This window comes from Ylistrum balloti, unplaced genomic scaffold (assembly GCF_031769215.1).
Source record: "Ylistrum balloti isolate Yb309-2 unplaced genomic scaffold, AGI_CSIRO_Ybal_v1 Utg369808, whole genome shotgun sequence".
NCBI classification, from domain to species: domain Eukaryota; kingdom Metazoa; phylum Mollusca; class Bivalvia; order Pectinida; family Pectinidae; genus Ylistrum; species Ylistrum balloti.
Genome location: NW_026781982.1, coordinates 1,859,834 through 1,887,221, shown reverse-complemented (window position 1 = coordinate 1,887,221; position 27,388 = coordinate 1,859,834). Strand labels below are relative to the sequence as shown.

Genomic DNA, 27,388 nt, shown 5'->3' with positions numbered 1-27,388 from the left:
AACTTTTTTTTCAATTTCAAAATATTTTATTGTTAAAAAATAGTATACATAACAAAATATATAACATATTATAAATAAATAGTCTAAACTTAGTATTAACAATGGGATTAAGTCTTTTCACAAATGATAACGGTATATTTTGAATTGATTAATATATTCATTTTTTTTTTAATAATAGGATGGTATTTTTATAATAATAAAGAGAGAATAAAGAAAAGAAAATAAACCACTCACATACTCACTCCCACACTACATCCACAACTACTTAAGTATACTAAATATTTTAACTATAGGATTTGTATGTATATATTATTACTTGTAGATTGAGAATCTTTAAGTTTTTTTAATAAGAACTAGTATGATAAAGTATAAAACTACTAAATTCATTTGACATTCCAATGATACCATAAAGCAAAACAATAAGGTCAACATTTCCTAATAAATTATATACTGAATTAACATGATGTCTAACATGTGAGTAAAGAGGACACTGGAAGAAAAAGTGTATAGCATCTTCAAAATTTGCACCACACAGGAGCCATTTGGGTTATAACCTTTGAAGCCTCCGTTAAGACCCAAACTTATACACCCTTAGGTAGAATATCCATATCACACATACCTACATTTGTACATTAACTATTTTTCTCCCAAAATATCAGCCAATTTTGTCAAGATATTGATGTATGTACAGTAAACCTGGTTAAAAAATCCCAAAACAATTCAACTTGTGAAAATGATTTATAGATACGTTATATGAAAATTTTAGCAAAAAAGTGCTGTATCTCTTTGTGTATTCTGCATGGCTAGAAGTGGAGAAAATACTGCTGGTTATTGCATTTCTTTCACTCGAGTTGGTTATTTTTTTTAAAGTTACAAAAGATACAAGCTTTAGCGAGTTTCTATTATAACTTTTAAAACATAACTAGCCTATCTCGAGTGAAAGAAATACCGTACCGGTTTGTGTAACCTCGTGTAATCTGTTTCCACCATGATTTTTTAAACAGCTAAAAAGTCAACAAAAAACAAAAGTAAAATTATAACGGTGCAAATACAGACATTGAGTGATAAACCAACTCACCTTTCCGAGAATGAAGCAAAATAAACCAGCTGTAGATAGAAATCCAAAAGTAAATGTAAAAAATTCAAAAACCGATGTGACCTCGTTTCCCGCCGTAACACTCGGCGCCCGCTAGAATTTTAAAATGACAGGAAGTATGAACGAACTACTCCAGTGATAATATTCATATCGTTCCATATTTTACTAAAAGTAGTTGAATTTTTAAATTAAAGCATCAAATAGCCAACAAAAGCTTTTCGTTGACACAGAACAATTTCTTATCGCGTAGATGTATTTGTGATGATTTCATTTTTCGAAATTTCGATGTGCCATTAAAGGGAGGTAACAAGAGAAAAAAAAAACCACCGGCTTCTGGTGATGTATTTTGGGATCTGGATTTTAATCAGATTGACATCAACCGCAATATATACCAAGATATTTTTTTCATTTATACAGCTTGGTTAAAATTATGAAGCCGTAAAAAGAACCGCTTATTGAATGATAAAGAGTATCATATCACATGAATGTTGTTTCAATCATGACAAAACTAGAACTGAAGGGGCGGGAGGTGGGACAAGCAGTATTTTCTGTAACAGTACGCTTACCCGAGATCGTTTCTGAAATCAAAATCAACATTTTGTGAACATTTTATTTTCGTCAGGTTTTCTGGCCACTTGACGTACATCTGACGTTTTACTTCTGACATCAATTTGACGTCAGGGTATTTACGTCAGATCTTCGTCAAATACTCGTCAATGACGTCCTGACCATCATTTGACGAACAAATGACGTAAATTTGACGTACAATGCCTGCTGGGGTAATGATAATCTGTTTGCATGCAATTGCTTTGTGATATTAAATTTGTTGTTGGTATCTTGTTTTATGAGTATGGTTTGTCAACCTGTTTGTCGTGAATTGTTACAAATACACAAAACTCAAGCTTTTTTTTTAAGATGTGTTATACACTGCATATATAACTCGCAGTTTTCAATGTTTTACGTATCGAATTGATGGTAAAACTTCTATGATTTGTTATTGTAATATATTCCTTGTTGATCTGAATGTCTTTGTCTGCCACGCCCACAGGTCCGAGGAGTTCACACTGTTCAGTAGTCCCGCTATCGCTGTGATGTGTTTTACCTTCACCAATATAAAGACATCACTGTATCAATACCAAATCCATACCAGTAAGTCTCATGTTGATTTCCCTCTCCTGAGTTTATAAGTTTAGGCCTCTTGTGACACCGACAAGTCCTAGAAGGACGTAACAACTTTATGATGCAGTTCCATTCAATATTTCGCAATTGGAATTCCAATTTTATCCAAATTATTTTGCTAAAAATGACTAAAGTAGAACAAATATTTATGTAATGCGCATAACTTCATATTGATAAAAATCGGAAGTAACTCATAAACAGGATTAGAAATCGAAAATTTCATTTCAATTCAGTAAAAACAAAGCATTTCACAGTAAAAAAATGAATTCGTGTTGATTTTATTTCAGATATGTTGCAGGACGCTGAATATCAGAGAATCAGGTTTGCTGCCACGGGTACCACCGTCGACTCGTCTTTAGCCTGTACAGATTTAGGCAGTACTGACTACTACTTACTCATGGCAGACGGTAGGTTGACCATAATCATTCGTCCGCCATACAAATATATACTTCTCCCTAGAAAGTATACAGGAATTATGTTACCTATATTGAATTAGTCACGTTTAAATTTAATCTACAATGGCCGTATTTTATTAACCTTATTTCAGTCTGTAATGCTTGTGGTGGTTTACTTTTAATACAAAATAGTTTTAACACATACATACCAAAGCAATTATGTGTCGGCATACCGGTTTTTTACTTTGACATTTTAGTGTACTAATGTCATATGCTCATTTTTTTCACGCCTAAGGAAGGTATCGTTAATATTCAACCTAAGGAAGAACTATTTACTCATATCCAGGAACGCAGTGCTTATAATAATAAAACTTACTTGTCTGTAGCTATCAATTATCATATACGTCCTACACTAGTACAAACAAGATATCGTTTCGGCTCTATTGCACTGTATTTCAATAATTACCGTTTGTTCTTTGATCAACAGGTCAGATATCTGCTGTGAAACAACAGTGCCCGGATATTTTCCTCGCGACCTTAAGCTTTTCCTTCAATGAATCGGACTGTGCTAACAATACTGGTTCTCTGGACGTTTGTTCTGACCTCAACACCATGAGTTTTAACTACAGTGACTGTAGCACTGTCCAAGCTTATTCAAGTACGTAAGGCCATATAGTTCACTATGGGCCCTCATAAAGAACTACGGTTTTCCAAACGTAAAAAATGTTAATAATCTTGTTATTTGTTTTCATAGAAATCCGGATGTTGAATTTCCGTTTTTATTTTAGTTGATCGAGTGGGTACATGTACAACATACCATCAAAGCCTCTTGGATACCGAGATGCAAATTATGATTCTAAGCTTGATCATGAAAACATTTTATTTCGCATTTGGGGATGATGTCATTTGGCATATACACTTAGTCACGCTACAGTGACGTAAATATCAGTTACAACTGCATATGAGCTGTGCATATATTAATTGTAAAGTCCAAATTATAGAAAAAACATAAATGGACTAAGGAGATCCAGTTGTGATTTGTTTTAAACAGACGTCATTCGAGATTATCATATGAACTATCAGCAAATATAAGTTCGAATTATTTTCTACAGGTATGTTCCTTAAAAAAACTCATTCCACATAATAGCTATATATATATTTAACATTATTTATTTTGGAAAATTTTTCCACATAATAGCTATATATGTATTTAACATTATTTATTTTGGAAAATTAAACAAACTCATTCCACATAATAGCTATATATATATTTAACATTATTTATTTTGGAAAATTTAAACAAAAGAATATTCCACGAGTAGAAACTACGCCTGCTGGAGTTACCAATGCTACACATGTAAAATATAAAGCATTTATATATAACTAACTTCCAAGGCAAAATACCTCTCAAACAGTCCAAACAAATTGAGAAAATAAATGACAAGATTGTTACATGCATATGAAAATACAATGACTTAAGACTGAGATTCTTTTGTAGCTGGCGGAAGTCTTAACTGTTTGTATTCCACAACGTCTGGTGACGTCACAACTCTCAATGTGTACAACCTGGACGCCACAACAGACGAGCAGACTACCTATAGGTTTACGTGCTATGTGAGTGTGAAGCAAGATTTTATTCCACAATCTGAAGATCGAACTAATTTCAGGCAGATCAGATATAACAATTGAATATCAGCAATAAAAAACCAAAATCCTAAATTAGTTGTTAGTTGTTGAAATATACATTGACTAAAAAACCTGGCCCCACTTGTATAAAACATCTCAACTTGAGATTTCCTCAAGCCCAGATTTTCCTCAGCTAATATCTCCTTGAAAATATCTTGTATAAAAATTCCTCAAGGAATTTCAGGACATCCTAGCCGATGACTTCCTCCTGTTCCTTGAGAAAATTTTATACAAGCCGTTTTTGAGGAGATATCAGCTGAGGAAAATCTCGACTTGAGGAAATCTCAAGTTGAGATGCTTTATACAAGTGGGGCCTGATGTGCTATGTTAAGTAATGTTGCATTCTTGGTAACAATTTGAATATGTCTACCAGATGATTGAGCAGACCTCAGGCTCTAGTAACATATATGCGACCCAGTACCCCCAGAGCTGTCATATAAATCAGACATCCACGTATGTTCCCGGCCCTGGGGCTAATCTCACACTGGTTCCAACTGGTGAGTGTCATTTCTTAGATAAACCATTCGTATCTTGATTAACATTATTTTTTAGTAAATTTTATTTACATCAGACAATAAACGAATATTTTATCACCAATATCTTTTTTATTATAATATCTCATCAGTGAACGACAAATATAATCATTCACTCCTGATGTGATACTAAATAGAGGGAAAATTGCCATAGTATTTACATATTTTAGTAAATGTTGTTGAAATCTTTAATATTTATCTTCTGTTTATTTTTTTCAGTTACCTGCAGTAAGTAAACAACCCACGGCATTTTATGTTTGTTATAATAACTCATGAGTTAAAACACGGCTAAGTAAAACATTTATCTCATCAGTTCAATCAGTACATATGACATTTAATTCAAAGTGTAAAGTGTATATTACAGTGACAAAAATTATTCTATTTTCCTATTATTACATATATGTATATATTATATTATTATTTCAACTAATTAAACCTTGATTTGGTCTTAAATGTTTGCTTGGTTACAATTACTTATGGTTTTAGCAGTTACGTTACCGAGTCCTGATATAATAATAAACCATGCTCTACAGATATAGATAATCTGTTTTTAAGAGACTTTATAGATGCTCTAAGATCTCCAAAACAAGCTAACCTCATAAATCAGCCTATCATGATAATAACCCTGTGGTTTGTGGTATATATACCTTGATTTGCGGACTAGTAAAGAAAATAAGACAGAACTTAGTTTCCCGTTTTTATGGCATGTTTTTCACTCGATGTAATTCCTTTAGAAGATGGAGGGATCAAGAACAATTATTGTATTACATGTATATTTCCAAATGTTGTTCTCTTTATTACTTAACCATTTGTGATGTCTCTCTAGATACCTCTTCCCAAATTACCTCGATTTCCTTTTATTCTTTAACAATTTTGCAAATACATGTCATATTGGTGTAATTGGTCATAGCAAAGAGTGAGTATGAAATGATTTCACACATTTTATCGCTTTTTATACAGATACACTGTCTTTAACAAATTATAGCCAACACTAACAGAACCCTGTATATTTTTCTTGATGATATGCGGTTGAATATTTGTTAGAAATTGTCACTAATCTAGATCGAGATCCAAGTAAGAATGAAATCTTGCGACAAACGAAGAAGCTATTAGTAAATTATGTACATGGTCATTCACTCATATCAAAGACATTAATATATTATTTATAAAAACTTTCGATTCAGTTCCTTCAACAACCACGGTGGCCACAACAGTGTCGCAGGCGAGTTTGATCGCAGGTCTTGCTGCTGGGTTTATTGTCCTACTGCTGCTGTTGCTGCTCATCATTTGCTTCTACTGTTACAAAAAGAAGAGCAAGGTTCAGCCAGCGGGGAAAGCTCCAATTGATACAGGTATGCGTCTTATTGACGAAAAACCTTCCAAAGACCCTTCCAAAACTGGAGTCAAACCCAAAGAACCTAAAACAATGTTGCCCGGTATGGCTGAGGAAGGTAAAACCCCCCGTGGCGCTTCTAGTTTTGATCGGGAGGCTACAGGAGCCGAGAGCAATGTCACAGCAACTGCTCTGCACGTTTCTGTTGAAAACCCATCAAAACTTCTGCACGATGCTGTAGATATTGAGGTAGATCCTCAACGAAACAAGTTGCCTCCATTAGAAGAAACAACAGGAAATGAACTTTTCCCTGAAGATGCTGAAAAAGATGCAAAGCCAAAAACACCAAAGGCACCACCGAAATTGCCGCTTTCTTTGCCAATACAATAGCAGCCTTAACGAACAATCTGACGACATGTACGGCTTTTTGTATATGTCCATGCGCTCGGCATTTCCCCATGGAAAATAAGAAAAAAAAATCGAAAAGAACAAATATAGACTAGTTTGGTCATATTTTTCGTCACTGTTAAATTTCAAATACCCATTAATACCTATTAATACCCTATTATGTGTGTGGTCATTCCTTTTCAGAAGAACAAACCAATCCGCATCCCAAAAGAGCCTAACATACCTCCGTTTTATACGTACCTTGTGTTACCGTACTCGGACATTCCAAAACGTACTTCACCCTTTTATTATAACAACGTCTGAATTCAAGCTAAAATTACCGTCACTTTCATATATTTCTGACGTTTAATTCTTTGGAATGAGCTTGTCTTTCAGGAATATCTTGATGCGTTACGACTGTTCGTCGCATGCTTGTCATTTATTCTGAGATTCACCGTAATGAGATAACCTTAATACGTTTTCAGACTTAAGCTCCTCCATGTAGCCTCCAAGACATTTGGTGCCTTATGTCGTTCCTCCTCAGCTAAACCGTTCGTACATAAATTGTCTTTCTATCTTAAAAACACGTTCCTATCCCGGGTTTGTTCTTCAGATTAACTTTGTCTTTCGTACGCTGGCAATTATTGCCTTTCTTATATGTATTGCGTTAAATGTCGCTTAAAAACATTTTGCGATTTTTCAAAACTTTGTGACTACAAGTACAGCGAAAAATAGTATGTTTTCTTTTATTTTGACGCTGTATATTGCTCTATATATGAGATAATACATTTCTGCGACTGGGAGATGATGTTACTTTTAAACCTAGGTTGTGCTTTCTTACACATTGTGAATATGTTTATATTGAAATATATTGTGTTACTCTTTACTTTCATAAAATCTTACGCTGAACACTATGCTTCTTGTTTTTGCAATCAATTCTTTATTTAAAGACATACACTATGTCCGAAGATTCTCCTTGAACCCTCCCCTGAATCGGATCTCCGCTTTTATTATCAGACCCCGGTGAGCTACACCCAGACACAACCTGTGCTGAGTCTGCGAAATGTACCACTGAACCTGTTGAACTGGAACAGGATACGTCGGCAATTTTACACGACACTGACTTAGATATTCCAGTAAATAAACAACAGAAATCTACCGTCGATGCAAGTATATCAGTAAACGGGAACAGAGATAACAGCAATGCGCAGGTACTGAAACGTCGTGATCGACAAGCTCCCGTACGTTTCACCGTGTCGAATCTGAAGAAGAAGCAGGTTAACAGGAGAGCAAAGACAGAGCCGAAAGCAAAACCATCGCCCAAACCCAGTGTTCCAAAGAAAAGGCTACCATGGCCAGCTTTGTTTTTAAATCCAGAAGAAGACAAACGGAAAGTAAAAGAGCGTGGGAAAAATGAAAAGCTGTCCACGGGGCCTTCAAAAAATTCGCTAGTAACGGTGTCACAAGATACAAATATAGAAAAATTGGAAGAAAGTATGACAAAAGCGGAACAAATTATATCTCACGATGTACTCCAGAAGGACGAAGATACAAGCAAGCAAACAGCGCTTACTGAAGAGGATCGAATGGATTTGAAGCTAAAAGAAAATGAGCAATTTTCACCTGATTCCACAAATAGCCCGCACGTAACATCATCTGTTGAATATGAGAAACAGTCTCCAGGAACTGTTTTAGAATCTGTAGGCGATGCTGTTAAATATGTAAAGGAATTATACCCAATAGATGTTCTCCAGCAAGACACAATAAGTGAAACAGAACAAAATGAAATGAAACTCAAAGACAATAAAGATTTGTCAATTGAATCCCAAGATAGCATGAAAGAAGAACAGACTGTACTGGAATATGAGACTACAAGAGTAAATGATCTGTGTAAAAATGAGATAAATAATGAGAAAGATGAAGGGATATCGGATGGAAATCTTACGAAGAGTGAAGATGCAAACGTGCCCAAGACACTGATTAAAGACGATCGTACACAGCATGAACATACAAACGTGCTCAAGACACTGAGCGAAGACGATCATACACAGCATGGCTATGCAAACGTACTCAAGACAATGAGCGAAGACGAGCGTGCACAACATGAAGATGCAGACGTGCTCAAGACACTGATTAAAGACGATCGTACACAGCATGAACATACAAACGTGCTCAAGACACTGAGCGAAGACGATCGTACACAGCATGGCGATGCAAACGTACTCAAGACACTGTGCGAAGACGAGCGTGCACAACATGAAAATGCAGACGTGCTCAAGACACTGATTAAAGACGAGTGTACACAGCATGAAGATACAAACGTGCTCAAGACACTGATTAAAGACGAGCGTACACAGCATGAAGATGAAAACATGCCCAAGACACTGATCAAAGACAAAAGTGAAACAACTATTGAAATGGTGCAGGAGAGGAATGATATTCTAACTGGAAATAGTACTGTGGCAGATTTTACTAGAAAGGACAGTGCGACCGACAGTGGTGTTTATAGTAATTCAAGTTCTGTTGAACCGAATACTGTTTTACTTAGTCATGTTGCCGATATTTCTTACAACAAAAAGGACAATATTCAAATATATTCTGCTGCAGATACTCTGCAAATAGATGAAACGGACCTGGCGCCCAGTAAGCAAAAAACAACAAATGACGTTATTTCAAAAGCGGAACAAGATGAGCAATGTTCTGTATTGAGTAGTGCCTGTAATAAGAACGACACTCAAAAGATATCTGTCAAAAAATCACCTGTATGTGGTCAATCCGTTGAAAAGAAAGATCCTATTCTCAATACAATTGACCATGAAAAAAATGTTTACGTTGATATGCTTAAAGATCTTACTTCAGACGAAAGCAATTCAAGAACTCCTCGAATGAAGCCTGTTCTGATCGATCAGAATCCCATGTCGGACGATATTCAAAAAGAGGATATTGTGACCGCTCGCCATGTAACGTTGACGCAAGAGGAGGACATTACCCAAGAAGATAGATTCTCAGGAAAACGAATGACAGATAAGGCAATGAGTCTGGAAAGAGAGCGGACACATTATTCTATAGAGAAAACTCCATTGCCATCCATTGGTAAACAAGACTATATTGAGAAATCCAATAAAAAAGAGAGAATGAGACATATAAAGGAGAAAAGGCTTCATAACAAGAAACACAAGAAGGATAAAGGAAACAGGATGGATCAAAGGGAACATCAACCGACGGAAATACTTCATTCTACTGAGCCTCTGCCGACTGAACCGTCTGATATCCCACAGTCATATGACAAGTCTGATGATGAAACACTTCCGAAGTTAGTGCGTCCACCTCACAAAATTCACGATGATACAATGGATAAGCATTTGCCTGTTATCAATACTGAGGCAGTAGAAACGCTCACAAACCACGAACGAAAGACAGGAGAAAAGAACAAAAAGAAAAAGTTTTCTTTCCTGCCGACAATAACAAACGCCTCAATGTTTGCAAACGAGTTTACAAATACTGACGGTGAAATTTTACCGAATGTAACCGATTCATCGGAAATTATAAATGATTTACCTCTACCTGTGGAACCGAAAGCAGAGGAAAACATCAAATTAGAAACATTGAAAGAAGTTCAACCGAGTAAAGAAGCCGATGATCAGAAACCAGAACCTGAGGTTGCTCCAACTTTCAAATTACCAGATCCTGTCACTAAAACAAAATCGACAAAAATGAAAAAAATAAATCATAAGCCGAAAGGACTTACACTTCCTAATCTTACGGGACAAACACGACATTCAGCTCCTGAATTCAGACTACCAATCGTATCGTCAGATAACAAGGAAAAGTCTCGAAGACCAGATTCATTTAAGGAGGCCACTAACACGCAAATTGTTCCACTTGTAGCAAATCGTGCTTTAGTGCTGGGATCCTCTGAGGATGCCTGGGTAGAAAAGGAGAGTACCAACAAATCAAAGAAAGGACGCAAACACACAGACAAAGTTACAGGAAAAGAAAGTCAAAAATCTAAAAAGGCAGCAAAAATAAGTGAGAGACCTAAAAGAAAAAGGAGAAGGAAAAGGAGAATAGAAGCAGCTGAGGACGAGGACGATGTAGACACGTCCAAATATTTCGATGATAAAAAGCGAGCTGGGAAGGTTCGGCCTGGCGATAAGGATGATCTACAGGGGTTGATAATGCGTATAAGAGAGAATACTATAACAGATTTCGGTTTCCAAAACAACGATGGAAGTGAAAGTTCAGAATACGACTGATGCCGCTATAAATAAGATATGACTTCTACTGTTAGACATGGTGCGCTTGGGATCCATGTCTGATACGCACTTCGCATAATTTCATTATACATTTGTGTAGAATCAGAGGCTGTGATTCCGTCCTTTATAAAGTCTGATGTTCACAATGACATAGCCACTAGAGTAATACAAACACTTCGGATATTATTTAACAAGTACCTGTACATCTTTTAATGTCTAATACTTATATACTGGCGTAATCTGAATTTAAACAGCTCAATTTATCTTTAGAAACTATTAAAAATGTATGATTATTGTAGTGATTCAAAACGTGGTGAAACCTTTTATCGGTTCAAAAGAAGGCCTTCACTGATTGTGATAATAAGCATTTTTCTTTAAAAAAGACGACACATTGGTACTATATTACAGGACTGAAAACCTCAAATACCTTTTGTAATAGTGGAAACTGGTTATGGTTACATTTAATCTTCTGAGACGGCTCAGCCAGAATTCTGTTGAATACCTTGTGTATAAAGTTCTAAATCAGTCAGTTGTCAGGAACAACGAGCACCTGCTGCGGTGTATAATCGATATCTTTAATTATCTACCAACAGTGAGTGTAGAAAAGTTGATCTCGTGATTTTGATATACATACTTAAAGTACTTTTATATTTCCTGTAGTAGATTATGTAAATGAAGTATTGGAAATATAGTAAATAAGTGATATTAAGGGAATAAGCACGGTGTAATTTATTGACTTCACCATTATGTGTTCATACAAATGTGTTTATATGTATATCGCAAAACGTAACACAAATTACTTAATGTCATGTTTTTGTTTGTCACTGAATTGGAGCTTACCGTAGTCGTATAGTAAGGATTTGTCTCAAGTTTATAAACATGCTTTAAAATGCAATAATATTTTGTCAGGATAGATATATTCCGATCTATTTGATAATTAATGTGGCTAAAAAACGAGTTTTGAACCGTAGAATCATAAATAATAATGCGCAAAAATACTTTTCATAATTTTTTATTTGCCAATAAAACGATGTGGTGTATTTTTGTTGAAACTAACGATGATAATTTACGCTTGAAAAAAAAACAGCGATCGTTTGTGAGATGTGAGACCTTGAAAAATCAGGTATCCTAATTTTTAGTGTATTTCTTTGTACGAATGAACGGATGATTGCACAAAGAAAATACATCGGACTTATGAATAAATTGGAGAAATCTTACTGTATTTGTTTTTTCTGTCAAAGTGTTATCTATATAAATATGTGTCACAAGAATTGGACGGTAAGTTATTACGATTATCCCTTTAAACCTTCCCCTGATCAAATTTTCAAACCAAACCTTGATTATCCAATCCGCTTCCTGATTCTACCAAGACCCATTCCGCCAAACCGATACCTTGTTATCACCAAACATTAAAACCCTATCCGCCAAACCGATACCTTGTTATCACCAAACATTAAAACCCTATCCGCCAAACCGATACCTTGTTATCACCAAACATTAAAACCCTATCCGCCAAACCGATTCTTTATCATTACCAAACATTAAAACCCGACCCGCCAAACCGATTCTTTATCATTACCAAACATTAAACCCCGATCCGCCAAACCGACTCTTTATCATTACCAAACATTAAACCCCGATCCGCCAAACCGATTCTTTATCATTACCAAACATTAAAACCCTATCCGCCAAACCGATTCTTTATCATTACCAAACATTAAAACCCGACCCGCCAAACCGATTCTTTATCATTACCAAACATTAAAACCCGATCCGCCAAACCGATACCTTATCATTACAAAAACATTAAACCCCGATCCGCCAAACCGACTCTTTATCATTACCAAACATTAAACCCCGATCCGCCAAACCGACTCTTTATCATTACCAAACATTAAACCCCGATCCGCCAAACCGACTCTTTATCATTACCAAACATTAAAACCCTATCCGCCAAACCGATACCTTATTATCACCAAACATTAAAACCCTATCCGCCAAACCGATACCTTATTATCACCAAACATTAAAACCCTATCCGCCAAACCGATACCTTATTATCACCAAACATTAAAACCCTATCCGCCAAACCGATACCTTATCATTACCAGATTTTCGATCCATCCCATCATGTTGATTCCACATGACTATAATCTATTGTACAAATCCATTACGATAACGGTTGTACGAATATTAACGTTATCTTCCATTTATCTGCAATTCTATAAATTCCAAACATTTACAATTGTCTTACGAAATTTAACTTAATGTGTTATATATGTGGAATATATTCCTGTTGAACCTTTTCAGTCTCCAAAAGTTTTTATTTTATTTCTTACTCTACAACGGTGTTAGAGTAATAAGTATAAGAACATACTCCTTGTCTTTCAAATCATAGAGAGATTTTGTCACATCAATTAAATATCCAAATTTATTCCTCAAATACCAGAGCAGGTGTTTGTTAATGCGCGAAGGCTTATAAAGCTTCGGTAGCTAATGAATTCTAACAAACATTTTTACAATGTAACGGATGGATTGTATCAATGGTGTTATTTAGTTTCTTCCCGTACAGATCTCATTTTCATCCTTTTTGCCTTATCTGTATTGTAATTGTGTTTTTCCCTCCAGTTTGCCTGTGCTTTCGGTTATGACATCTGATTTAGAACATGCCATACCTTACGACTAGATGTGTTTGTTATAACACCTGTCATGATCCGATAATTTCTTACTTTTAACGGTTTTACTAGTTACTGTAAATGTTGTTATTTTCTAGTTTTATTTTCCTGTTGTTTTCAAGGATAAAACATTATGAGAAATTAATAAACGTTATGGGAACTATAGTCTGATTCATAATTTACATGAAAAATATATCTAATTGAAAAACTAATTAGAACAATCGGGAGTAATGATTTTACATTAATATTCTCAAATTATTTCAAATTGATTTCTGTTTAAAATTCTATTTTTATAATCCAATCCGATCAAAGTATGCATGACAACATGCGAGAAAATAAAGAATGCTTGTTGTCTGATCAAGTCTCCTTTCTGACGTCGATAATATCAAACATCTAGTCTTGCTATCTAACTAGAATTCGATGATAATCAGATGTATGCTAACAGTTATCTTCTGTTTCACTTAGCCATGCCATACCAGAAGGAAAAAGAACAGTTGGGGGATTTAGAGCTTGAGGAAGCTCACACTGAAGTACCTCCGCGTTCTACAGAGGCAGAACCGCCAACAGCAATAGGCCATTCCAGGGCAGATGTCAATAGGGCTGGATCAAGTGCCGCTCTGGAAAGACAAATGTCCAAGGAAATCACCATACACTTCAGAGACCTTAAGGAGTTAGAACTGATGAAGGAGAGGGCCAAAATGCAGTCACTGGTGGATGAATGTCCCATAAGTAAGTTTAAAATCCTGAATGTCTCATAAGTAAGTTTAAAATCCTGAATGTCTCATAAGTAAGTTTAAAATCCTGAATGTCTTATAAGTAAGTTTAAAATCCTGAATGTTTAATAAGTAAGTTTAAACTCCTGAATGTCTCATAAGTAAGTTTAAAATCCTGGATGTCCCATAAGTAAGTATAAAATCCTAAAAAAAACATAAGCTAGGCCACCTATCAAATTGAAAAGTATAGATCCTGACTACTGGGTATAATGAAAATACAAAACTACAAGCATTTTCTTTTCAAGCGAAAGAGAAAGATCACCACTGGACACCAACATTTGATGGGTCAGTCCGACCAAGACTGGAACTGACTTATGTGGAACCAACAGATTACAAAGAGGTCGTCCACCAACTCCATCCAAATGGTAATGTGGCCAACGGTCATGTGGCCAACGCACAACCTAATGGCAATGCCACGCACGTGCCCGACAAAAACTTGGCGACACAGCCAGTTTACGAGCAGGACGAGGATGAATATGAGTCCACAGATGATGACAATCGTTTCATTTCACCATCTGATACAAACATGGGGCCTGACAAGAAATCGAAATCGAAGAAAAAGAAGAAGAAGAAAAAGAAGAAACATGTTCAAATAAAGGAAAACAAATAACTGAAAACATGAAACCAAAAGATTCCTTAATCATGTAATTGATATCTTCTGTTATAACTCCGAGAGTTCGGGGTAGACGTCTAAGTAGTACAATGTACCTGCGCAAATTACATGGGTGCGGCATTTAAACGTGATCTGAAACGTGTTTGGATACATGTTCAGAGTTCTGATCATTGACACAATGTGTTTGTTTGCAAATGTCAGCTGATGGCGATATGTTCTGATACATATGTGATGTGATTTCGAACGAGCAGATCGGAGCTCATTAATTAACCTACATATCGGTATGCTTGATAGATATGAAACGATTACTAGTGAATTATAATACAACACACTGTTATTTTGATAATAATTTTACGTATTAATATTCTTTCATCTTAATATATTGATCATATGTATTATATATTCATCTATAAACAGCAGTTGATTCTGCAGTAATGACCTAAAAATACTAATATCCATAATTTTGATATAAATCATTCTTCTCTCCAACAATGATACTAGTACGAATGTGAAGTCACTACCAGTTGAAGACCAAATGTCGTTCTCACAGTATACGAATATATTACATATTTTATCTATTAACGCACCTGTTAATGTTGGTCAAAAAACGTTATACGTCTATGTGCATTTCTACATTTTATCAAAACTTTTCCTTTCATGAAGCTAAATTCTTTACTGTTATTTTTTGATATTATATATTCGTCACTTTGCTACAGAAACACCACAACATAACTTTAGATATGACATTTCATCGTCTATTTGACGTCACAAGAACTACTGAGATGACGTCACTCATTCACAATGAAAGTCGATACAAAAGGATCTTGTCATTTGGTATTATGTGTGTAAAAGAGATGACCGATCCAACCTTTCTGACTTCATATGACTAAAGGTTTTTTTTTTTGTACACTATAAGAATAAATCATGTGAAAATTAATTTTAAATCTTCTTATAGCATTTATGCTCTGATGATTTCCATGAATTATGTCATCATGGTCACAATAGTTCTCATACTGCAGTATGTCATTGTATTTCTGAATATCTCAGGCTTATTTAGGTGATTCTGAAGTGCTAGAGACATCGGTTATGGAAGCTTTCAAATGTCACATATGATTTAATGTTCTTTTTTTCCATATATATATATGTCCCACGTATGTGGTCATCTGATATAAAAGAATGTGAAATAATATGTTCTGTTTTACTCTTGCATTGATTTTGTGTCCTTGACCGAGACATTATCATTTTTCTTTTTTTTTAATCTTATTTCCATGATGAACAATGCCGTTGGATATTTGGACTGGAGAGTGGAGGTTCACAGGTATTCTCGGAAAAAATCTGGTAAAAACCATCCTCTAACCTAAATCATATTTGTAACTCAACTCTATAAAACGAGCTTAGTTTCTGGAGATAAGTGTTATTGAATAATAGCCAGAAATATTCAATATATTTACTCCATCCATAAAATTTGTCCATCTGTTTGAAATGTGAATAAACTTATAGATTAGATGTATAGTGTCAAAGGGAACTGAATTCAAAGGATAGAATCTTATATCACAGCAGAACTGGAATTAAAAAAAAACCCACTGATTTGCTCCAAATACAGTAGAAACAGAGACACCCCACCTGAAAAGCAATCTCAAAAAAACCCTTTGGTTAAGAAGCATTGTATGAAGTTTGAGTCAAACACTCCAAAGAAATCTCAAGTAATCACACAAAACCAGTTTTCTTTTTACAGTTACAATGACCTTGATCTTTGATATTTTGACCTGAAATGCATTCCCAAGCAAGTACCTTTGGAAAAGATATTGTACAAAAACAAATTTCAATATATAGTATCAATGACCTTTACATTTGACCTTCAAACCTGAAAAGCACCTTTGGTAAGGAAGCACTGCGTAAATTTTGACTATAATTGTCCAAAGAAAACTCAAGTTATCACATGAAAACCTATTTCCAATACATGAAAACTGTCCTCGACTGTTGACCTTTGAACCTCAAAAGCAATCATAAGGTAGCACTTTTGATAAGGAAGCTCTGTATGAAGTTTGAGGTAGATCGTCCAAAGTATACTCAAGATGTCGGACTAAAATAAACCTATTTATACAGTAATGGTGACCTTGACCTCCGACTTTTGAACATGAAAAGTAATCCAAAGCTTTTGGTAAGGAAGTACTGTATGAAGTTTGATCTTGATCAGCTAAATTGAACTAAAATTATTGTGAAAACACCTTTGTGTTGGATGACAATGATGCCGTTGACACAGTACCACCTAAATGTTGCCTTTGGCAGGCGACACAAAAACTACACCTCATTTGATTTATAAATTACAAGTCACTAAAAACATTAACATTGTATGTTAAATTTGGATCTTGGAAAAATTTGTATATGACAACTAGTCCCTTTTAGGTACATTGTACTGGTCCAATTCTTTTACAATGTCTAAACCAAATATTGATTAGTAGAAATGTGGATTTTTTATAGTTCCAATTTTGTTGTAACTTTTTCAAAATTTATCCATATCATTTTTGAACAGTGGAAAAAAAGACAGAAAAAACAGAACACATTCAAGAAAAATATCACATTTAATAACATTATCATATTATCACATAAGAGCTTTGAAGTATTATGACTAGTTCATCATCTCTCTTTTATAAACTCCTGTAAAAGCAGATCAGCAGCTGCACCAGGAGATATGACACCATCAACAACTTGTCTCTCAACATCCGAGATTTTACATTTCACCAACTTGTGAGATCGAAACAAATCCATGATATTGTCGTGTATGTGATTCCACATCCATCTTTGTTTCTGCATCTGTCTTTTGTTGGTGAACTCCTTAGAATCTATCATTGTGTTTTTAAATGTGTCCATCTTTGTCCACAGGTCCTCAATACCTTCATTACGTAGTGAGGATACCCTCATCACCTGTTGGGGAAAAATAAACTGGAACCTGAATAAACTGGAACCTAAATAAACTGGAACCTGAATACGCTAATCAATAGCTAAGCTAATCAATAGCTGTTACACTGCCATGAAATTATCTAACATCTCCTCTTTAAAATTCCCTCAATAAAGTAAGCTCTTATACATTGTATACATTATGATTAAGGGATGAAAACAAAAATATTTAAATAATTCCGTCTTCCATGAATTTACAAGTATCATTATCTAGATAATGTATGGAAGGATATAAGGATTATAAAGAAGGGGTATCACTCCCATAGAAATTGCAGGATTGCAGATCAAAGACTTTGGATGAAAAAATTTGTTAATAGGACACCATTTTGTCATTATAATTTTCTTAACAGGGGCATAACTCTACCCCCACCAAAATGGCCTTATTGTCTAAAATACCCAGAAAAATATCTATAAATGAATAAGTGGTCAAGAAAAGAAACAAACATGATAGAAAATTGACAAACACAGCTTGATTCCGAGTATTTATAACTAAAGCTGCTGACCCGATAGTTACCTAGTTAGATCAATTTTAGGATTCGGCATAAAGAGGCAGAATTGCAGAAAAAACAGACCATTTTTGTATAATTATGTAATGATTTAGATGTGAAAGGGGCATATTCAAAACATTTTGAGTGATGTTTGACAAATGTGGAAAACAGCAGTTTTTTTTACATATGTACCAACCCAGACAGTATCAAAAACTGATTTACATTAACAGATGGGTGAGATAACCATATGATCAGGCCATGTTTTGTATTATGTTTTCACGTTATTAGGTAACATTAAAGATGCAGACCTGAATATAATCACATGGACAATTTAAAGCCATACACACTAACATGATTTTGGAGACAGTTTTACATAAGTGGCTTCCTTTTAACTTCCATTTGGTAAGTTATTTATGAAAAAATTTATAAGAAGAAAAATAGAAGTACAGTTTATACTGAATCTGTTATAATAAACAAAGCATTGACAACAACACATATTAAAGTACACAACATCCATGATGATGATGGTTCATCGTCTCCATGACTCTGCCCGTCACCGGGCACCGTCCAATTGACTTGAGTCAATTCTCTGGCAACATGCACACAACATTCCAACATAAATTTATATAAAATTTTATGCTCAATGATCTCCCTTTTATCTCTTCAAAGACAGTATGGTAAACAATCTTTGTTTCCTTTTAAAACCTGGGATTACCTTAGGTTTCCAGTTTGGAGATCTTTGTCGCATGAATTTGAGAGCGCTGATGTATTCAGCTTGTATAAGACGAGCAGCACGCACAAAATCTCCATCTGATTTATTTACAACAACCAAATCTGCCTTCTCCACAATTCCTTTCTTTATACCTTAAAATAATGACAAAAAAAAGGAAACATAAAATCAACAGAAGTTGTGTCAGGAAAGCATAGTCTGCTAACAAGATAATTTAATTTTTCAAAACCATTTGGATATTTCATTTGTGTTCTAAATGGCCATAACAAAATGATGCATTTAGTATGGATTGTCATGCCGGAGACCAGGGTTCTATTTCTATCTTGACAAATTCCAGGAGTGTGTTTTTCCTTCATCACATTTGTAGGGGAGTGATGATTTTTCTATGATATAGATGACATCATTTAATAGCTTTGGTGACGTTACACAATAGTAACAGGAGAGGGCTGTAACCTGAAGACAAGAAGTGAAATCAACACTAGCAAAAGTGGAGATATTATAGAGGCTTGTCAATGGTAGAAGTAAAGGTATTATAGAGGCTTGTCAATGGTGATAGTAAAGATATTATAGAGGCTTGTCAATGGTAAAAGTAAAGACATTATAGAGGCTTGTCAATGGTAATAGTAAACATATTATAGAGGCTTGTCAATGGTAATAGAAAACATATTATAGAGGCTTGTCAATGGTAGAAGTAAAGACATTATAGAGGCTTGTCAATGGTAATAGTAAACATATTATAGAGGCTTGTCAATGGTAGAAGTAAAGATATTATAGAGGCTTGTCAATGGTGATAGTAAAGATATTATAGAGGCTTGTCAATGGTAATAGTAAACATATTATAGAGGCTTGTCAATGGTAATAGTAAACATACTAGACCAATGTCGAGGAAGGGCCCCGCATAATACCTACCCCTTATGATTGAGTTTCTTAATATTAAGAAATATATGGACAGGTGTCAAGTGTTGAAAGCAACTTTCATCAAAATCCAATGAAAATGGACAGATGGACAGATATATGGATCAATGGTAATAGTAAAGATATTATAGAGGCTTGTCATAGAGGTTTGTCAATGGTAATAGTAAAGATATTATAGAGGCTTGTCAATGGTAATAGTAAAGATATTATAGAGGCTTCAATGACAAGGTGATTAATAGTAAACATATTATAGAGGCTTGTCGCATCGCGATGCGGGGCCCTAATAGTAAACATATTATAGAGGCTTGTCAATGGTAGATAGTAAACATATTATAGAGGCTTGTCAATGGTAGAAGTAAAATGAATCCTAACCTTGTAGCTCATCACCACCAGCCGGAGGAATGAGAAGACAAAACATGTCAACCATATCAGCGACGACAAACTCTGACTGCCCCACACCTGAGAAAAAATAAATATGCACTTATTGATAAAAGACATCTAAAATATAAACCCTATAACCAGTGGTCTAACAATGAATTCAAGACAACATATTTACCAAGTAAATTTACAGGGCAATTTCTACAATATAAACTGAGGCACAATAAATAAAGGCGAATGTGCAAACATGATAGCATCAATGTTGTGGAAGGCCTTACAATCAGAACAGATGTTCCATGTGATGGATCACAATAGTGATAAAGAATCTCATTCTAGTTAACATAAAGTTATTGACAAGGATTGTAAATATAACCACTGGACTGTCATGTATATGTTTGTTACAAATGACAATGTCATTACCAATGACGAAGTTTTGCAGGCAATTTCAGGTTTGGTTTCTTGTTGCTTTCTATTAATTATCAGGGCCATTAGGACGTGTCACATTTGTGTGGTGGAGTCACTCATGAAGGAAAACTATAGAACTAAAACAAAGTACCTGATGGCTGCCCCATGTAGGCCTTGAGCCAGTGGTAGGGGGCTAATGATAAAAGACAGCCAGCCTCCATCACTACTCACCCACTGTGGCCCCATTTGTAAGCAAACATACCATACAAGGATAATATGATGCTTAATTAACTCCTTTTGACATGGTTGTCTAGACACATTTAAACAATATTGGTGTAACAAGTGATGTGAACATATACAAGATACAAACCTATTGTTTCTATGAGAATGATGTCATATCCAGCTGCCTCGCACACAAGTATTGCCTCATTAGTCGTCCTAGTAACACCTCCAAGTACACCTCGAGCAGGTGATGGACGGATATAGGCATTCCTGTTAACTGACAACTCAGGCATTCGTGTCTTGTCACCGAGAAGACTACCTGTATAAAATACACAAGAGCAGACGTTTCAACCTGGAACAAATTGTGATTATCATTCTTTATGCTGAAACCATCCAACTCTTGAGTGATTTAGAATGATCAGAATAAGAACTATACCTCAACAATCATGAGACAAAACAAGATGATTAGCGACCAGGAAAATGTCAACAAGAACAAGCTAACTTAATCTACCCGATACACGTCAAGTTCAATGAAAGACGTGGTTCATATACTTTGTTTATTGTAATACCATGTGATATAAAGTTGTCTGCTACTAAACACTGCACTAATAACATTCAATCAGTAAGCTATCATACCTGGTCAATGGTCAGTGTCAAACTGAACAAAGGGCAATTACTCTGAATTTGGTCAGACAAACTCTTGAATACTAGGTATATATACAGATTAGGTTATCCACAAACATATTTGAATACAAAATACAAAAATTTGACAGTCATTTTATTGTATTGAAACAAAATAATCATTCCTTTGGATGTTATAAAACACAATTTAAAACAAAATTGTTAACTGCATTGTGAAAGTTATAAAACACATTTTCTCTATAAATTTTATCTTCAACAAGACAGTACATTCTTCTCAATGAATGTGAAATTATATGCCAAGAATGTGTTGTCCCCACCACAGTGAATCCTATACTCCAAGGAAATTTTATCATGTTGATAAACTTAGGAAACTACACAAATGATTCAGGTTTCATTTTTCTTTTTCTAATTCTAATTTGACCTGCATCAAAGAAAATGTCATTTTAATACAATAGTATTACTAGTATTATTAAACATCATAAAGAATACTGGCTGAGACTTGTTTCTTTGTCAATATTACCAGGTTAGTGAAACTATTTATTGACCTCATCAAAAGGCTACAACTGTATGATGAAGTCTCTGAGTCTCTTACCTCCAGTGTGTGCGGAGGACGGGTCCACAGCCAACACTGCTACCCTGTGTCCTTGATTTGTTAAGTAGGTTCCAAACACTTCTATAAAGGTACTTTTACCAGCTCCAGGAGGGCCTGATAGGCCTGTATAACAATATGATTAATAAATTGCAAACATGCTGCTATGTTTTTTTTCTTTCTTTTAAATATGTAGATTAAATAAGCTGGACCTCTGGACAAAACATTTAGTTGAAATTTTGAGAAATTTCACTTTGCTTTCCGTCCCTGGAAGAAAAACTTCTGCAAAGTGCAGCGTAAACTTCAGCATATTTAAAAGGGCTACTAAGAGTTCAAAATGCAGAAATCAACATTTTATTTCTATCTTGATGAAAAAGAAAATTTTGTTTAAAGATCTGACGACTTATTATACTTACCTATTCTAAATGATGAAGTGGTGTTCCCGAGGCATTTTGCATTTTCCTGTAGTATAAGATTCAAGAGTTTTTTTGCCTGTAGTTTCTTAGTTTGATTTGCAGACTCCACCAGAGTAATGGCACGAGCCAGACAGCCTCGATCATTGTTTCGTAAGCCATGGTAGAGAATGTCAACATCGTAGCTGTACCCTTTTGTGGTACTCAGGTGTCTATGGTTCTGAGATGGATACACATTTCTAACATTGAAATGATCGAACAAAGTCTTTGGTCGGTTGTAGTTTCCATAACAAAATTTGAAAGAACTGGAATTTCTTACATCAAGATACAATTTTTTCCTATAGCCTTTACAGCATCTTATTGATTGTGATTGCCCTTGTGATAGCTCAGCATGTGAAGAGTGTATTTCAAAATTCTTTGTGGTGCAGGCAGGTTTAATAAATTGACGAACACAAGTCATTGGTTTAATGATACATGTCACATGATATTGTCTCCATGGAAACATGAAACCTTTCTGTACGCCAGCAACAATCATTCTGAACCTAAAGATCCTCCTGAGACATCACCTGCAACATTTTCAAACACATAATTCTCAAAAAAGGATTTGAAGATGAAAGTAAATTTTATGCAGCCAGAAACTTACAACATGCTGAGTAATGGTAAAAATTAGAAAATTTAATGAGGCAATGACTTTAAAAATCAATTTCAATCAAATTGAAAAATTTCCCGTGGTTTCTTAAAGTATCAGCTTTACAGATTTATGTACTTTCTGTGTTGAATAGAAAAGCCCTGTTTTAAATCAGAAGGTGATTACGTACTATTTTGTACAAATTATTCATATAATGTATTAGATCCTGATTAGGACGAGTTGTTCTGGAACACTTCTTCCGTCCATATCTTCTGTTCATTTTAATTTCTCTCAAGATCTTAATTTTGATTTCCAATTCAAACATGAAAGGAAATGCAAAGAGAAACTACAGCAGTTGATGAATTATCTTAAATAAAAACAAAAAATAAAGGTTCACATAAATTTTTGTTGAAAAATGATTCCAAAATCAGTGTCAGATTTTAGCTCTCAGCAATGAGTTAATCTCATAAACAGAGTTACTTTCCCTTTCATTTAATTTTTGATGATCTAACAATCTGAAGCAGTTGTCAGTAAAAACAGAAAGCACAGCAATAAACACAACAAAAATGTAGTAGAGTTAGAACTTTCCTCATATTACAAAAGAAATAACAGCACACAACAGCATTTTTCTTGTTAAGAATGAGATATTAATTTCATAAGCCACATTTTAATTACAAAAAACTGAAAACATATGATCTAGTTTTTTTATATATATAAATTGGTAAGCCATGTTTATGTAGTGTACAAACCATTATTTAAATCCAGGTCCAACTTAAAAGATATTGCCATCCTGCCTGTTGTTTCAATTTCAAAAGTGCATAAAATTAAAACTTGTAAAAGCAATTTCTGTGGTAACACAGGTATGGATGAACAGGGGAGAGGGAGGTTGTAGTTCATTGTTGCTTCACAACCTATTAACAGTAGAAGTCATTTTAAGCACCAGATTATGTGATTGGGCATTCGAGTACACCTTTGTCTTTTGTTTCGACTCCCGAAGATAAGTTTTGACTCTTGAGTTTGAAGAGACATGACTACAGTTCCCACACGTTTCGATTGTTGTGATCAGACTATTGTAACTGTACGTCAACTAAAAATACAGTCTATACGAGTTGTATTTTTTAAAACCAAGCACAATACATGCTATAATTTGTTTTCATGCGTTATTGACCTCATTTGAGGAGAAAATGCACTCAGGTTCACCAGTAAATATGTGGTACTGTTGTAACAGCATTTACTAATAGGTTATAAAGTCAGATTATAAAATTCAATGTAACAAAATGGAGCAATGTACATTTGCCTTCTCCGGGCATTGGACCCACGACTCACGGCTTACTGGTCCACTACTCTACCTATCGCGGTAAGGGAAATTCTCTTTAGCAAGTCTCTAATTGTACCATTCGATGTAACTCCTCCTTCGCCTTCTAAACGTGTTTGTCCCGAACACCACTGGTTTAGTTAATCAAAACATACCATGCTACAAACAGGATGTTTTAACGAATTAATTGTGAAAGATGTTGTCATGGAAATGCAATTTTAAATACATACGAATTTTGAGGTCGATATTTTCTTCCCGAATGTCAAGTGATCGACACTCCAGCAATCTTACCGGAAGAGCTCGTCAAACTAACGTTCGGAGCGGTAAAACAATATTCCGGAATGACGTGATCAATCGAGTTAAGGTTCGATGTTCAGTTTAATTCCGTATCTGCATATCATGTATCTAAATTCCTAATGTGAAGTAGACACTGTCTAAACGTGAATACCCTTTAATTATTTAGGTGGATATCCATAACAGCGACATTTACAATATAAGCAACCAGAGGAAATCAGGACTTTTTAGTTTCATTTACTTTAATACAGAAAGTTACCAAGATTCACGAACAGGATATCAGATTCACTTTTAAGGTTTTTAAACATATCCATTTCAATCCATTTCTCGATATTTTATTTGTTTATTTTTTTTAATTACCTAATTTATTGTGTTTGTATTCAAACACAGAGGCTTTAAGAATACGAAATTTATTGGCCGCCGTGTCAGTCGTATACGTATATACCCGCCAAAGTTGGAAATCAAGAACACGACAGACTCTTCGTTATCTTTTTCATCTCGATCTTTTCCAACAACGAACCAAAAAGGACAGTTTTCCATCAAGCTGTGATAAGTTTAATTCCACTGTCGTGATTTTTCCATCTCAACAGGACAAAAATTCTCGCATCCCAAAATTATTATATGTGGCATGTCAATATTGAATCGATATTAAAGAGCCTGGTCCCAAGATCACGATTTTCGTGCGAGATGTCAGCAAAAAAACTTAGAACACAGGGTTTCGAGAGACGCATGTCGATGAATGCTATAGTTATTTTATTAAGAAATGTTCTATTTCCGGGCGTGTTTGGTGGTTGTAAGTGTTTGATGGTTGTAAGTGTTCCTGGTGTGTTTGATGGTTGTAAGTGTTCCTGGTGTGTTTGATGGTTGTAAGTATTCCTGGTGTGTTTGATGGTTGTAAGTATTCCTGGTGTGTTTGATGGTTGTAAGTGTTTGATGGTTGTAAGTGTTTGATGGTTGTAAGTGTTCCTGGTGTGTTTGATGGTTGTAAGTGTTCCTGGTGTGTTTGATGGTTGTAAGTATTCCTGGTGTGTTTATGGTTGTAAGTATTCCTCGTGTGTTTGATGGTTGTAGGTATTCCTGGTGTGCTTGATGGTTGTAAGTGTTTGATGGTTGTAAGTGTTCCTGGTGTGTTTGATGGTTGTAAGAGTTCCTGGTGTGTTTGATGGTTGTAAGTGTTCCTGGTGTGTTTGATGGTTGTAAGAGTTCCTGGTGTGTTCGATGGTTGTAATTGTTTGATGGTTGTAAGTGTTTGATGGTTGTAAGTGTTCCTGGTGTGTTTGATGGTTGTAAGTGTTCCTGGTGTGTTTGATGGTTGTAAGTGTTTGATGGTTGTAAGTGTTCCTGGTGTGTTTGATGGTTGTAAGTGTTCCTGGTGTGTTTGATGGTTGTAAGTGTTTGATGGTTGTAAGTGTTCCTGGTGTGTTTGATGGTTGTAAGTGTTCCTGGTGTGTTTGATGGTTGTAAGTATTCCTGGTGTGTTTGATGGTTGTAAGTGTTCCTGGTGTGTTTGATGGTTGTAAGTATTCCTGGTGTGTTTGATGGTTGTAAGTGTTTGATGGTTGTAAGTGTTCCTGGTGTGTTTGATGGTTGTAAGTGTTCCTGGTGTGTTTGATGGTTGTAAGTGTTCCTGGTGTGTTTGATGGTTGTAAGTGTTCCTGGTGTGTTTGATGGTTGTAAGTGTTCCTGGTGTGTTTGATGGTTGTAAGTGTTCCTGGTGTGTTTGATGGTTGTAAGTGTTCCTGGTGTGTTTGATGGTTGTAAGTGTTCCTGGTGTTTTCGATGGTTGTAAGTGTTCCTGGTGTGTTTAATGGTTGCCTGGTGTGGTTGTAAGTGTTCCTGATGTGTTTGATGGTTGTAAGTGTTCCTGGTGTGTTTGATGGTTGTAAGTGTTCCTGGTGTGTTTGATGGTTGTAAGTGTTCCTGGTGTGTTTGATGGTTGTAAGTGTTCCTGGTGTGTTTGATGGTTGTAAGTGTTTGATGGCTGTAAGAGTTTCTGGTGTGTTCGATGGTTGTAAGTGTTTGATGGTTGTAAGTGTTCCTGGTGTGTTTGATGGTTGTAAGAGTTCCTCGTGTGTTTGAGGGTTTTAAGTATTCCTGGTGTGTTTGATGGTTGTAAGTGTTCCTGGTGTGTTTGATGGTTGTAAGTGTTCCTGGTGTGTTTGATGGTTGTAAGTGTTCCTGGTGTGTTTGATGGTTGTAAGTGTTCCTGGTGTGTTTGATGGTTGTAAGTGTTCCTGGTGTGTTTGATGGTTGTAAGTGTTTGATGGTTGTAAGTGTTCCTGGTGTGTTTGATGGTTGTAAGTGTTCCTGGTGTGTTTGATGGTTGTAAGTGTTCCTGGTGTGTTTGATGGTTGTAAGTGTTCCTGGTGTGTTTGATGGTTGTGTGTTTATGGTTGTAAGTATTCCTGGTGTGCTTGATGGTTGTAAGTGTTTGATGGTTGTAAGAGTTCCTGGTGAGTTTAATGGTTGTAAGGGTTCCTGGTGT

General features: G+C 35.3%; 1 protein-coding gene across 1 annotated transcript; it reads right to left on the bottom strand.

Moving 5' to 3' along the window:
• Window positions 1-17,495: 17,495 nt before the first annotated feature.
• LOC132544735 (methylmalonic aciduria type A protein, mitochondrial-like) lies at window positions 17,496-24,895 on the bottom strand. The gene is made up of 7 exons (XM_060208385.1): window positions 24,840-24,895; window positions 22,670-23,232; window positions 22,257-22,379; window positions 21,171-21,341; window positions 20,390-20,476; window positions 19,088-19,236; window positions 17,496-17,851 (listed from the first exon to the last, which is right to left on the bottom strand). The coding sequence occupies exons 2-7, from the start codon at window positions 23,199-23,201 to the stop codon at window positions 17,564-17,566; spliced, it is 1,350 nt and encodes a 449-aa protein (XP_060064368.1). The 5' UTR covers window positions 23,202-23,232; window positions 24,840-24,895; the 3' UTR covers window positions 17,496-17,563.
• Window positions 24,896-27,388: the final 2,493 nt, after the last annotated feature.

What these genes read in the sequence shown, in the direction of transcription:
- LOC132544735 (XM_060208385.1), bottom strand. Translation starts at nt 23,201, where the DNA reads ATGATTGTTGCTGGCGTACAGAAAGGTTTCATGTTTCCATGGAGACAA. An exon ending in GTCCTCCGCACACACTGGAG is followed by an intron (nt 21,342 to 22,256) that starts GTAAGAGACTCA and finishes TATTTTATACAG; the next exon opens with GTAGTCTTCTCGGTGACAAG. An exon ending in TGGTGGTGATGAGCTACAAG is followed by an intron (nt 19,237 to 20,389) that starts GTTAGGATTCAT and finishes CATTATTTTAAG; the next exon opens with GTATAAAGAAAGGAATTGTG.